The sequence below is a fragment of the Eublepharis macularius genome, chromosome 7 (assembly GCF_028583425.1).
Source record: "Eublepharis macularius isolate TG4126 chromosome 7, MPM_Emac_v1.0, whole genome shotgun sequence".
In the NCBI taxonomy this organism is placed as follows: Eukaryota; Metazoa; Chordata; class Lepidosauria; order Squamata; family Eublepharidae; genus Eublepharis; species Eublepharis macularius.
In genome coordinates this window covers 366085-381540 of record NC_072796.1, presented here as the reverse complement: position 1 = coordinate 381540, position 15456 = coordinate 366085, and the positions used below count along the sequence as shown (strand labels likewise).

Sequence of the window (15456 nt, the reverse complement as noted above, 5' to 3'; positions counted from 1 at the left end):
ATGTTGTTGTTGTTGTTCTTATTAAATACCTAAGATCGTTGAGTTAAATTGGTAGATCACAATTGGTCCATTCTATGATTGGAGAGCATTAATCTAGATAGTGTCTAGAGATGGGCACGAATCCAATTACCGCCCAAAAAAGCACACAAACCAGACCTGTTTGTGGTTCATGAACCAGTGTTTCTTGGAAGCTCGTTTCCACAGACTTCCATGAACTGGTCTACTGTTCATTTTGGTCGTAAAGGAGCAGTTTAAATGGCCAGTTTCCCTGGGAAAATGGCCATATAAACAGCCCCACCCCCACCCCCACACTTACCGTACCCTGCGGGCCCGTGGCATCCTTCCTCTCCTCCCGTGAGGGGCAGGAAGGCTGTTTTTGCCCTCTTCTGCTGCCACATGGGACCGCAGGGCGGCGGAGGAGGCCAAAAACAGCCTCCCCGCCCCTCAAATGGTCATGGCAGCGAAGAGCAGGTAGGCGGTTTTCAGCCTCCGCTGCCGCCCTGCAGGCCCATGTGGCAGCAGAAGAGGCCAAAAACGGCCTCCCTGCCCCTCGCGGGAGGAGAGGGAGGATGCCGCAGGCCTGCAGGGCAAGGTGAGTGTGGGGCTGAGACTGAGACTGGGGCTGGGGGGGCTGGGGTTTGGGCAGTTTAAAGGGCCCTTTCCTGCCTTGCAAGCGGCAGGGGATCCCCTCCCTGCCCTCTGCTAGCTGATAGTTTAAAAGGACCTGCCACTTGCAAGGCAGGAAAGGGCCCTTTAAACTGTCAAATGCCCCTTTACCTGCCGCTGCTGCTGCTGCTGCTGAGCAGCCAGAAAGGGGCATTTAAACCCCACAAACCACGAACTGGTTCGTAAACTTGTCCCAGTTCATGCCAGTTCCTGGTTCCCGGTTCGTTTTAACCCACGGACAATGAACCTCATGGTTGTTTCTTGTGGGTTCATGGCCATCTCTAATAGTGTCTACTATTTTTTTTATTCCCCATTTTTAAAAAAATTTAAATATGCTTTATAAACAGTTACAAAGTCAAGAAAAATAGCCAGCAGTACAAAATAAGTTTCCCACTACATACATTTAGAGTAACTTAGATATTGCTAACTCAAAAATATTTTTATATACAAATATATTTTTTTTTTTGAAAAATTTTTTATTGGGTTAGAATCCGTTATTTTTACATTTACATTCAATTTTCCCCAAATTTTTCATTTCTAACCCCCTCCCTTTCCCCCCCCTTTTGTTGACTTCCAACAGTTTTCCAACCCTTTGTCCCTTTTCCCTTACTTCTATTAAATTTCTCTATCTAAAACAAATACATATTCTCCATTATACTAAGCAGTACATCCTTAACTACTTTTCTTATTATATACCCAAACTGTAAGTCTTTGTTTCCATCTTGGATAAACAATTTATCCCATTTTCCAATTTTGAATATTTCTATATATCATAAACCTATATATCATAAACCATAAAGATCTTACACATTTAAATCAAACAATTTGACTTATTCTCTATGTATTACTCATTCTATCTTTTTATGGTAATTCTATATAACTCTCGTCACATAGTCAATCAATTTGACTCGTCTATACATTCAGTTTGGTGCATTATACAAATCTTATCAAAGAAAGAAAATATTGTTAGTTACTCAATCCGTATATTTAATCCTTATCCTTAATTATTTTCTATCAATATTCTATTTATTAACCAATATATATCTATATATATATCAATCTGTTAATCTAACTGCTTATAAATTCACATTTATCTCTTCCCCCCCCCGGTAAAGTCACCCCCCTCTACATTTTATTATACTTCAGTAGTTCTCAAACTGCCACAGTTTTCCTCCCACCTCCCATTTCTTCTCCAGATATTGTTTCAGCTTCTCCCAATCTGTGTTAAACTGCCCTGAGTCCAGATTTCTCAGTTTTCTTGTCATCTTGTCCATTTCTGCCATGTACAGCAATTTGTAGGTCCAATCTTCAATAGTTGGCACTTCTTGTACTTTCCATTTTTGCGCATACAAAAGTCTAGCTGCTGCTGTCATATAAAATATCAACGTCCTATGATGGGCTGGAATTCCCTCCATTCCCAAGTTTAGTAGCAGGAGTTCTGGGTTCTTATTTATTTGAAATTGTAAAATTTCACTCATTTCTCTTATTATTTCCCCCCAGTACTGCCTAGCTACCTCACACGACCACCACATATGATAGAGGGAGCCCTCATGCTTCCTACATTTCCAGCATTTATTAGAAGTGTTCAAATTCCCTAGCGCAATCTTCTTTGGTGTCATGTACCAACGATAGATCATTTTGTAGATATTCTCTTTAATATTTGTACATGTCGTTGTCTTCATTGTAGTCTTCCACAAGTATTCCCATGCCTCCATTGTTATCTCTTTGTTAAAATTTATAGCCCATTTCACCATTTGTGTTTTAACTGTCTCATCCTCAGTATACCATTTCAACAGTACTTGGTATACCTTGGATATTCTTTTCTTGTCTTCTTTAAGAAGGGTCTGCTCTAGTTCCGAATTCTCTATTCGTATACCTCCCTTTACAGAGTCCGAGTTATACAAATCTCTGATCTGTCTATACTGGAACCAATCGTAGTTCGGTGATAGTTCCTCTTGCGTCTTTATTCTAAGTTTAGATGCTTCTATTTTAGTTATTTCTTTATAAGTCAAACATTGTCTTTCGTTATCAACAGCTCTCGGGTCTATCACCTCATATGGAACCACCCACCAAGGAGTTCCTTCTTGTAGATAAATTCTGTACTTCTTCCAGATTGTGTATAGACTTCTCCGTACAAAATGGTGCAGGAACATCGAGTTGACCTTTACTTTGTCATGCCATAGGTATGCATGCCATCCAAATATTTTTTTATATCCCTCTAGGGCTAATAGTTTCTTGTTCTTTAATGTCATCCACTCTTTCAACCAAACTAGGCAGATTGCATCGTGATAAAGTCTCAGGTTGGGCAGTTGCATTCCGCCTCTTTCCTTTGCATCTTGTAAAACTTTCATTTTCACTCGAGGCTTCTTGCCTGCCCATACAAAATCTGATATTTTCCTCTGCCATTTTTCAAATTGTTTAGAGTCTCTGATGATTGGTATTGTCTGTAGCAAAAACATCACTCTTGGTAACACATTCATTTTAACCGCTGCAATCCTACCCAACCATGACAGATTGAGCCTATTCCATTTAATCAAGTCTCTCTCAATCTGAATCCACAATTTTTCATAATTATTCTTGAACAAATCTATATTCTTTGCAGTCAGTTCAATTCCCAAATATTTCACCTTACTTGTTACTTCACAATCCGTTGTTTCCATTAACAATTGTTGTTTCTGCTTAGTCATGTTTTTGCATAGTATCTTTGACTTCTTTTTGTTAATGAAGAAACCTGCCAAGTCTCCAAACTCCTTGATCTTATCTATCACTTTTGGCATGTTCTCCAGTGGGTCCTCTACAATTAACATTATGTCATCCGCAAATGCTCTGACCTTGTATGAATAGTCCTTTATTTTTATTCCTCGAATTTCCTCGTCTTGTCGTATTTGTATCATCAGAATCTCCAATACTAAAATGAACAACAGTGGAGACAACGGGCAACCTTGTCTTGTTCCTTTGCTTATAGTCAATTTCTTGGTCAATTCATCATTCACCACAATTGCTGCAGTCTGGTCTCTGTAAATTTCCTTAATTGCTCTGATGAATCTTTCTCCTAATTGTAGCTTTTCCATGGTGGCAAACATAAAGTCCCAGTTTAAGTTGTCAAATGCCTTTTCAGCGTCAACAAAGAAGAAACCAACCTCTTTATCACAACGCTTATCATAATATTCAATAGCATCAATCACTGTCCTTAAATTGTCTCTTATTTGTCTGTCTGGCAGAAAGCCTGCTTGCTCCTCCTCTATAACGTCCGAAAGCCACCCCTTCAGTCTCTCCGCCAGTATCTTCGCAAAGATTTTATAATCATTGTTGAGTAACGATATTGGTCTGTAATTTTTCACACTAGTCAAGTCTTGGCCCTCTTTTGGGATCAATGATATGTTCGCTTCAGACCAAGTGTCTGGAATCCTTTGATCCCTTAAAACTCCATTGATCACCTCCTTTAGGAATGGTGCCAGCTCATTGGCCATAGTCTTATAAAATTTAGCTGTAAGTCCGTCTGGCCCTGGCGCCTTTCCTAGATTTGCAGATTGTATTGCCTTACTTATTTCCTCATCCGTTACTTCACTGTTCAGTTTATTTCTCCAAGCGTCCGAGATTTCTGGAAGTGTCATTTTCTCCAAATATGACGCTATTGAATCTTTATTTACTTCTTTCTTATTATACAGTTTAGCGTAGAATTTATAAAAGGCTCTACTAATGGTATTCTGTTCCAAATACGTTTTGTCATCTTCACAAATTTTATTTATTGTTTTCTTTTCCCTTCTCTTCTTCAGTTGCCAAGCCAGGTACTTCCCAGGTTTATTTGCACCCTCAAACGCTTTCTGATTCAGCCTTTTGAGATTCCACTCCAATTCTTTATTACTCATTGCTGTTAGCTGTTCTTGCAATATTTTAATTTCCTGGTATAATTTCTTTTTCCCTGGTCTCTTTTTTAACTGTATTTCCTTAGCTTTTATTTTCTCCTCAATCTCTTGTCTCTTCTCCTCTTTCTTCTTTCTTGCTCTACCATTTAAGTCCATTAGTATGCCCCTTATAACCACCTTATAAGCATCCCAAACTTTATCAGTTGGTACTTCTTTATTCACGTTGTATTGTATGAAAAACTTTGTCTCTCTTCTCAATATTTCCATATTCTCTTTTTCCTGTAACAAATCCTCATTTATTCTCCATGCTTTCCTTTTCCTCCTTTTCCCCAGCTTCCACATAATTGGGTTATGATCTGAGCCTACCATCGGCATTATTTCTACATCTTTAGTCCATAACGCCAAATCTTTTGAGGCCCAGATCATGTCAATTCTTGATAATGTGGAGTGCCTTGCAGAATAAAAAGTAAACTGTCTGCTTTTAGGATATTCTCTCCTCCATACATCTTCAAGAGTCTCTTGTTGAATCAACTCAAAAAAGAGCTTTGGTAATAGTCCTCTTTTCTTTTGTGCCATTGTAGTCTTTTTATCCAGTTCCAAATCTGTCACTCCATTGAAGTCTCCAGCAAGAATTATCTGGTCATATGAAAGATCATCTAAATGCTTCCTCAAATCCTCAAAGAAGCTCTCTTTTGCACCGTTGGGTGCATAGATTCCGACTACCAACACTCTCTTTAAATTCCAAGTACATTCCACTGCTACAAATCTGGCTTCCACATCTTTCATTATGAATTTTGGTTGTAGCTCCTCTTTTACATACAACACCACTCCTCTTTTTTTCTTACTTGAGGCCGCTACAAAGTCTTTGCCCAATTTCCCCAATTTTAGATATTTTACATCCTGTTTTCGAATATGAGTCTCTTGCAAACAAACAATATCACATTTTTGTTTTAGTAGCCAGTGAAAAATATTTTTTCTCTTATTCGGTGAATTTAGTCCATTTACATTCCAAGATAATACTTTACACTCCATATTCATAATCTTGTTGGTAAGTCTTTTTCATTGTCCCTTATAAATCGCTCCATCTCCCGCTCAGATCTGATACGCTTTTTGGCGCCTCCAAATTCGAAGGACAAACCCTCTGGGAGCTCCCATCTGTACCTGATTTTCATGTCCTTCAGCATCTGGATTAGCGCTTTATATTTTTTCCGGTCTAGTAACACTGATCTGGGTAGTTCCTTCATTATAATGATTGTCTTGCCATCGATCTCCAATGGATCTTGAAACTGTTTAGTCACAATCTTCTCTTTCATGTTTCTTGTTGTAAATTGTACAATCACGTCTCTTGGTACTTTTCTCTGGGTTGCAATTTTCGAGTTCACACGATATGCCACATCTAGGATAGCCACAACTTCCTCCTCCTCCTTCCCCAGGTATTCAGCTAACACCTCCGTCATCTGCTCTTGCGCTGTCTTTCCTTCCATTTCCGGCAGGCCGCGAAATCTGAGCTGCTTCTCCATATGTCTACTTTCCGCAACCGCCATCCTTCCCCTCATCAACCTCATCTCTGTTTGTTGCGTATCTGCTAAGTTCTCCATCGCTCCTTCTACTGTTTTAACTCTCTGCTGCGTCCCTTGTAATTCACTTTGTATTGTTTCCATACCTTTCTTCACTTCTGACAGCTCCGATTTTACTTCTGACAGCTCCGATTTTACTGTCTGTTTAACCTCTTTGATCAGCTCCAATTTCATGTCTTTAAATTCTTTAATCACCTCCAAAAGTTTTTTATCCAGGTTTTCTATTGCCGATTGCCACTCTTTCTTCGACATCGTGGGGCTTGCTTTGGCTCGCTCCCACGAATCCGCTCTCTTCCTTAGCTCCGTGGCGTTAAATTTAGTACCTTTTTTATTTCAAATGTCCCGGTCTTCTTGCATAAATTAATTTTAAAGGGTCCAAAATGTCGGGCGTCTTTTCTCTATGGTCTCTCTATGATTTTATAATCCAATATGGCCTACTTCCTTTTCCGCTGAAGCCGCGACCCTTCCACTCTCAAAGATGGCGATTCCCTTCTTCCTGCCCTCCAACAAGGGCCGCTTCTCTCCAGCCGCTCTATTGTTGTTACGCACTTCCTGTCTCCCGTCTTCCCACAGCAGGTCTCGCGATGGTGTCTTTTTCTCACAGCTCCAAAGCCACAGGTATTCAAAACAATAATCCGATTTCTTTAATAACTTCTTTAAACTTAGTCTCTTTTCTAATACAACTCCTGCCGAAGCTTCCCCTCCTTTTCGCTAGTCTGTTGCAGTTTAAAAGTCTACTTTTTTTTCCTCTCTGTTTTTATCAATCTGTCCCGTATCGGAAGATAGTGATCTTTACCTTCCCTTCACTTTCCTCGGGTTGTAATCGCTGTTTCGATTTCAAGTTCTCCTTTCCACTTCTTCCCCCAATCAAAGCTTGGGTATGTAGGTCTTATGCCAGCCGAATTGGCCCCAAAACTGCCGCAGAGATTGTAGCCGACCCGTCGCAAGGTGGGACCTCAAGGATCGGGAGGGGACCCGTTATGTAGAGCCCCCCCTCGTCCGAGATCTAACTCACCCTAGGGTCTTGAGCGTTCTTTGCCTGCTCTCCGCCTGAGAGCAGTCGGCCGCGGGCTATTTTCACCCCGCCGGCCGCTTAAAACGGCAGTCCGGTCAGCTCCGCAAATGGAGCTGCGTTAGACCTCCATGAATCCCAAACCGGAAGTCTATATACAAATATATCTTCATTGATTATAAGTAAAGTACTATAATTTGGCGTCTCTAAGACAGGTAATAACTTATATCTTAACATGATTCCTAACTACTATCTAAACTACTATCCATAAATGCTTATAATTCTACTTTTCTTTTTTTCTGTGGTAATATTTAGAATATTAGTGAGAAAAAAAAATTAAATATGCTTTTAACATATTAATGAATATCCAAGAACATTACAGCCTTTATAAATTGCTTTAGCCAAGAATAGTAAAGTGAAAAATATAAAGAAAAACATGTAACTGTTAATATTGTCCTTACAAAACATGTCAATATAGCCCCTATCACCCTCCTCCTCCCATTCCCTCCCCTGCCCAACCCCATTCCCCAACTCCCCCCCCCCCATCACCCAAAGTAATAGTTCTTCCACTAAAAATAACTATAGCATTCAAACAATATTGTACTCTGTAACCGTATGGACATTTGCCATCGGTTATTGGAAAAAGTGTCTACTATTTTTAATTGGCTGTCAAAGATGAAAGCACACCTGTTGTAGTTATGCAACATTATGGGGAAAAAACAGTTCAGGCAAGTGCAGGAGTCCTCTTTGAATACTAGCATATTGCTTTGTATTGCTTTGTGTAATGTGCTTTAATCTATGTTACTGCAACAATATAGGAACACTGATACTCTACTAGGGTCCAAAACCACACATAGTCACATCCCCTCTGTTTGCAGAGCATGTAGACCTCACTATAGGGTCACTGAGCTGTTGTTGTAACCAGGGCTTTTTTTCTGGGAAGAGAGGCGGTGGAACTCAATGGGTTGCCACAGCGTGGAGGACAATCAAAAGTCCCCTTTGTCTGGAGATCAGGGGGCGGGGCAACCAGCCATGTGACCATTTTCAAGAGGTGCCGGAACTCTGTTCCACCGCGTTCCTGCTGAAAAAAAGCCCTGGTTGTAACCATTGGCCGATTGTCGGATTCTGTACCATACCTGTCACGTAAGGAGCAGTTGCCAAGCTCTTGTCTGCCCTTCTTCTGCTGATGCTTTTATTCTTTTTCAGGAGTGAACACAGGTGCGGTTGGCAGCTATATCTACGATAAAGACCCTGAAGCAAAAGACCAGCCCTAAGAGTGCCATCTGTCTGTCCATCTGTCCATCCACCCCATGTGCTCAGTCCACTTGCACTATATTCTCTTGCCTAACCTCTTGCTGTGTTTAGATGTAGTTAGGTCACCTGTGGTGCTTGTTCTGTAGTGGACCTTCTGTTGTCTAACAGCTGTGCTATTAAGAAGTACATAAAAATGCCTCTCTCTCTTGGACACCCGGGGAGCCATTATGGGGCAATTGTACTGAAGGCTAGTATTTTGTCTGACACCGTTCACATAGATCTGCTGTATGTTTAACTATGACTCCAGGGAACTGCACAGCCAACTACCACTCTTGTGTTTTGATTCTTGGTAAGTTGGTGAATGTGAATGCCAAGAAGACAATCAAATAGGCACTAACAGATTCAGGAATACGGCTAAGACGTTTTGTGCTATCCTTTTCATCAAGACTGCTTAGTCTCGCTCCCGAGTTCCTGCATAACCTCTGCTGCAGTCTCTGACCTTGACCCTGACCCTGATAGTGGCTCCTGCAAAATCTTCAATCCATCAGTATTATTGGGCAGTCTGTGGGAGTTGAAGCGTCCCAACATAGACAATATGTTGTGGTCAAGGAAGTAAACGTGATGTTTGCCAGGGTCTTTGCTGTTGTTGTTGTTGTGCACATGCAAGTCTGCTGCAGTCTGCTGCCTGAAAATGATGTATTTGCCACAAAGTTGGAAAGAGTAAGAGGCTGAAACTTATAATACTGGGAATGAGAAGATGTAGGGCAGTTTTCAGTTTCTATTTTTGCCTCATTAAGATTTGAGGCTTATTTATAACCAGATTGTAATGTGCCTTCTGTTTTGAAGACAGAATAGTATTCTGGGTTGTCCTGGCAATAGTTCTTGCGAAGAGGCACCGCTGGCACTAGCCCTGAATAAGGGAATGGAGACGACACTAAACTATCTACACTCAGCAAAGCCTGTGCTACCCAAACCACAGATCAGCTGCTACAACTCAGAAGTCCTACCAGACTGTTTTTTCTTTTTGCTGTTAATAAAAGTTTTTGACAGTTTGTTGTGTGTTGCCGTTTTGTTCATGGAAATGATGTAGAATCATAGAGTTGGTCAACTACTCCCCGACTGCCCCAGCGGCACCCCTGCTCCGTGCCCAGAAGATGGCAAAACCCGTTCTGCCCTCCCTGTCACAACCTGCCCAGGTTCACAGAGTCATCTTTGCTGTCAGACGGCCATCCTGCCTCTGCTTAAAAACCTCCTCCAGAGAAGGAGCGCCCACCACCTCTCAAGGAAGCCTCTTCCACGGAGGGACCGCTCTGACTGTCAGGGAGTTCTGGAGGAAAATTACAGAAGTTATGTCACAAATTTTACAAATTCAAATAAATAAAAACCCAGAACTGCTTTTGCTGGACTTGAATTTAGACGGAATTATCCCACAAGACGGAACACTAGTATTTCACATGACGACGGCGGCAAGGATATTGTATGCCCAGGTGTGGAAGACACAAGAAGTGCCGTCTGTAGAGAATTGGATACAAAAATTACTACATATGGCTGAGATGGGCAAATTAACAAGGAAGCTAAGAGAACAAAATCCAGAAGAATTCTTTAAAGACGGGGGGAAACTGAAACAATACATAGAAAAGGAGTGGGACGTAAAAGGGGAGATGTGGTTATTGGATCATTTTTAGTTTTTGATTAAGGGAGGAGATAGTGATCATTACAAGGGGGAAATATGGACAATGATATGAAATAGTTACTTAGTTAAGAGAACAATTTATTGGTTAAATAATCAATATTAAGTAGAGTAGGATTAGACATTGGGTTGGAAAGCTGTTGGAAGTCTATAGTAGAAAGGGGGGAGGGAAAGGGTGGGGGAATAGATTAAGAAAGGGCAGACTTGGGAAATGTAAACATTTATATTATACTCGCCCAATAAAAATTTTAAAAAAAGGAAGTTCTTCCTAATGTTTAGCTGAAAACTCTTTCGATTTAATTCCAAGCCGTCGGTTCTGGTCCGACCTTCTGGGGCAGCGGAAAACAACTCCACGCCATCCTCTCTATGACGGCCCTTCCAGTACTTGAAGAGGGTGTGAGGAGCAGGCCCTATTTCAGCATGTTCAGAGTAAAACTTTGGTCCGGGCTTCATGCCTGCAACAGGCCTTTCTGGTCCCGTTTGCTGAGAGAGGCGCGGCCACTGGTCATTGGCTGCACCTGCATTCCCGTCGGTTCCTGAGAAAGCGGCCTTGGCAAGCCCAGTGCCTGGCGCTGCTCTCAGCCCCAAGCCATACGCCCCCATCTTTCACACTTGGGTAATGGCCAGTTAAGTAGTGAGCCCTGATTGGTTCTTGGAGTCAGCTGATGGCCCCCACCACTGTGAAGAAGCCTCTCTGTTACCAAGCAGTTTACCACTTTTTACCATTTCCACCTTTCTACACCATTCTTCCACTAGCTATGCTACCTTGTAACCACTGCCAGTTACCAGCTATGGAAGAGGAGAGCCTCAAGCTCCATGCCAACTCCAGAGTGAGCTGGCATGGATGGACTTTGGCAAGAACAACCTGCCCTGGAACCAACTCAGAGAATGTCTGGACAGATAGACAGCAAAGGAGTATTTTAGCTAGGAAGAACATAGTTAGCAAGCTGTTATTTGTTTTTGCCTTGCCTAAATGTCTTTGAGAGCCAGTTTGGTGTAGTGGTTAAGAGCGTGGGACTCTAATCTGGAGAGCCGGGTTTGATTCCTCACTCCTCCACTTGAAGCCAGCTGGGTGACCTTGACTCAGTCACAGCTCTCTCAGAGCTCTCTCAGTCCCACCCACCTCACAGGGTGTTTTGTTGTGGGGATAATAATAACATACTTTGTAAACTGCTCTGAGTGGGCGTTAAGTCATCCTGAAGGGCGGTATATAAATCAAATAATATTATTTATGAGCAGGTTCTGCCTAGCATACACTCCTGTTTTTTCTATAATAAATCTCTTTATATTTTACCGGCTTGCGTCCAGCTTGCTAAGGAGGGTAGGTAAGGTAAGCAAGGGTTAAAAATGGACCCCGTGAAAATTCAAGCGGTGGAACCAGCAGACAATTGCAATCGTTCCTGGGGTTTGCCAACTTCTATAGACCATTCATAAAAAACTGCTCAAATGTCCTTAACTTTAACTGACTTGTTGAAAACCAAGGGTAAAGGAGTACAATGGGTGAAGCCCAGTGTTAAATTAAATTGGACTACAGAGTGCCAAGAGGCTTTTGAGCATCTAAAGACTTTATTCACTGAGTCAGTCAGGGTCAGCTGAGCCCCCTCAACAGCTGGAAGCCCAATGTTTTCAAGATCTTTGTCTTCCCTACCAGCATCACTTCCACCTTATCTGGGTTCAATTTCAATTTGTTTCAGCCATTTGACCACAGCTGTCAGGCAACCACTTTACTGCATCACCAGCGGATCCTTAAGTGTTGTGTCTGGTTAATTCTCGCCTTTGTTAGCAGAGCTACCAGGAGGCAGCAAGCCCAGCAGTCTCCTTCCCCTCTACCCCCATCCCCGTTGTCATTTCTGATAGTAACATGAAGAGCACCCTCCACAGGACCCCGGTAGATACGGGAAGAGATCCCCGCTCTACATGAACTTTTTGGTTTCTGTTCTGTGCCCTAGACATGCTGAGAGTATTCATTAAGGGAAGGGGTGCAGGAGAGGTAGCCATTTGGGTAACACAACTTCTGAACCGTGTGGCAGAGGTGGGCCTGACTGCTGCTGTGCTAGACTGGCCCAAGTCCTTTCTGGAAAGGAGGTTTCAGCAGATGCTGCCGGGAGACACCTGCTTGGCTTCTGGGCCACTGTTCTATGGGGCACTATTATTTAAAACATTTCTATGTCGCCTTTCTACTAAATGTAGGGCCCCCAAGACAGCCAGCAGTCAGAAACACAGATTCAGGTGGGTAGCCGTGTTGGTCTGCAGTAGAACAGCAAGATTTCAGTCCAGCAGCACCTTGAAGAACAGCAAGATTTTCAGGGGAGCGGCTTTTCAGAGTCGAAGCTCCTGTCATCAGATATCCGACGAAGAGAGCTTTGAGTCTTGAAAGCTGATCCCCAGAAACTCCTGTTGGTCTTTAAGGTACCACTGGAACTCGACTCTGCTGTACAAATGAAACAATGACACTTCTGCTTATTTAGCAAAATCAAAAAGAGTCCAGTAGCACCTTTAAGACTAACCAACTTTATTGTAGCATAAGCTTTCGAGAATCACAGTTCTCTTCGTCAGATTGCATCAGACGAAAAGAACTGTGATTCTCAAAAGCTTATGCTACAATAAAGTTGGTTAGTCTTAAAGGTGCTACTGGACTCTTTTTGATTTTGCTACTACAGACTAACACGGCTAACTCCTCTGGATCTGCTTATTTAGGTAAAAGGTAAAGGTGTGGAAGCACTGAGTCATTACTGACCCATGGGGGGATGTTGCATCATGAAGTTTTCTTGGCAGGCTTTTTGTTACGGGGTGGTTTGCCATTGCCTTCCCCAGTCATCTACGCTTTACCCCCAAGAAACTGGGTACTCATTTTACCGACCTCGGAAGGATGGAAGGCTGAGTCAACCTTGAGCCGGTTATCTGAACCTGGCTTCTGGCAGGACCGAACTCAGGTCGTGAGCAGAGCTTGGGCTGCAGTACTGCTGCTTACCACTCTGCGCCACGGGGCTCTTTCTGCTTATTTAAAGAGGCCTTATTCTCCCTGCGAGGATCACTGCCTTGGCTGTTCCTCCTGATCGTGACCGAGGTTCTCTCCTCTCCTGCCTGGAAATGCAGTCTTTACTCTGGTTTTTGAAACTTGGCGGGGGAGGCAAACCGGGCGAACAAAATGCCCCCTGAAAGGCCACCGCCTCCCTCCCCCCCACCTACCACTCCCCCAGCTGACACAAGGCTTGCAGAGGCCATCGGTGGCCGTCGGATGGCCAGGACGGAGCAGGTTGGGGGCAGCATTGCGTGTCTCGTCTCGCTGGGCCTGGCCGTGGCCCCTGCTGTGGGCCTTTCCTGGCCACGTGGTTTAGGAAAGTCAGCCGCTCAGGCCATTGGCAAACGAGACTTTCCTGGTGGCTGTGATGGCCGGTCACCCCTGGAGAATCAGGACCAAGCTTTTATTGCTGTGCAAAGTGCAGGGACATTCTTGTGAAACGGGGATGGGGGCTGCGGTGGGGAAATTTGACTTCTTTATTCTCCTGGCCCCTTTTGGTATTGTCTCCTCAACCACCAAAATCTCTTTCGCTTTCATTTCCTATCACTTTGCTCTAGAATGGGAGACGTTTGCAATGAAGCTCTCTCCAAAGAACTCTTTTGTGCATGCTGCTTGCTCTGCATTTCCCAAAGCCAGCGCTTGTCTTTGATTGGGCAGTTTAAAGTGGGCCCTGGTCATTCATTGGTGCAATCTTGTCCTCCTCCTCTTCTGTGGGCTGTGATTGAACAGGCCAAACTGCTGCTTCAGAAGGCAGCCTCCCTGTCCTTCCTGGGAGGGAGTGGGCGGGGCCTCCCCAGGGCTACTTTCGCTTTAGCTGAGCCTCATGCTGGGAGGAGTTGCTGGGGTGTGGTGGCTTGTTTGTTTGCTTGTACTTTACTCTCTGTGGCTTGTAAGGCAACAGAGCCTATGGACCAGGGCCAGGGCTTGGCTGGGCCCTTCTTCACTGGGGTCCTTTCTTGCCTGCAGGAGCAGCCCTACAGTCAGCCAGGGACATGGAAGGACAGCCAGTTGCAAATGCCACGTCTCCTGTGGGCATGCCTTTTTCTGCAGAGACATCCAGTGAGTCTGGTCAGGAAGGGTGGTGGGAAGAGCAGAGGGTTCACCTGTGAATCCAGACAGTGGTGAGTATTCTATGTTGGTCTCTCCCCCCCCCCCTCGTCGGTTTGTTCGACTTTGGCTCCTTGTTGGACCCCCACCCCTTGGTGCTCCTCTGCCTGTGCCCCTTTCTGCCCCTCTCAGCCCCCTGTACATTCTTTGCCTTCCTACCAGTCTATTTCTGCGGACCTGTGGCACTTGCTCTGCCCCAGGCATTGTATGTGTATCATCTTTCTATGTTGTGTGCTGATGTGCCAGAGGAAAATGGGACAGGAGCTGTAGAGCACAGCAGTGGCAACTGACCATGTTGGACTTGGGCTCCTGGTGATTTCAGCTTGGGATTCCTCAGCTATAAAATGGTACCTCCGGACTCCTGGGGGTGGCCTCTAACCTCTCAAAACTGTAAGGTCCTTCAGAGTGAACAGGGCATGTACCTGGGTTGTCCGTTGGAGGCTGAAGCTGGCTTGGCCTGCTTTTGCATGTGCTCACCAATGCCTGATTTTCACCTAATGGGACATCGTGTCCTGCCCTCCCTCATCCATCTAGTAATGCCCCCAGTTCCAATAAGGATGGTGAAATGTTGGAAGGTTGTGTGCTCATTCAGGATTCTCGCCCAGTCACCTTCCGATAGTCCTCCTTCCCAAGGGCCCGGACGCTGAGCCCATCTGCAGTACGATAGTGCAATGGCAGGTCTGTTGGAAGCCTTGCTGAGACCCTGCTGTGCCTCTGTTTTAATAATGCAACTTTGCCTACAGCATAAAGATGCAGGCCGCAGTGAAGGAGGAGGCTGGCCAGAGGCTGAGCTGGCATCAGGCCTGTGTTAAGCGCCCTTGTGGTGTTAGTGGCCGTTCAGCCCCCAGGCCAGATCGAGGTCTTGCGTTTGGCACCAAGGGGTCAAGAGAGTAAACTGTGCTGACAGTCACAGAATTAACCGAGAACCCCCTTCAGGCAGTACGGAGGGATGTTTGGCAACCCCTCCAATATTCCAAATACTGTTGTTGGCTTTGAGTATTCTGCATACAAGCAGGAATTTTTCTTTTTTTCTTTTATATTTCTGGGTACTGAAAGTCTTCCCCTTCCCCTCTCACTTTCAAGAAGAAGGGTTGGCTTTGGAAAATAGCAAGTCTGATGAAACAAACTGAACACACAGAGGAAAAGATCTTGTGGGGGTGTTGCTGAGATGTGGCTGCTTGCTGGTTTGCTTGCTCTTTCCCCTCTGCAAGCTGGTGAGGCCTGGAGAGGAGCCTGTGGGTGGGCTCTAGGCTGGGCCCTCT

At 44.1% G+C, this 15456-nt stretch overlaps 1 protein-coding gene across 1 annotated transcript in view; it reads left to right on the top strand.

Annotated features, from left to right (window-relative positions):
* The window catches only part of CRIP2 (cysteine rich protein 2), a 65478-nt gene extending 56083 nt beyond the window's left edge, over window positions 1–9395 (top strand). Inside the window, exon 8 of the mRNA XM_054984284.1 lies at window positions 8328–9395. Within this exon, the coding sequence (XP_054840259.1) occupies window positions 8328–8395 (68 nt within the window). The 3' untranslated portion in view covers window positions 8396–9395. The remainder of the gene's footprint in view (window positions 1–8327) is intronic.
* Window positions 9396–15456: the final 6061 nt, after the last annotated feature.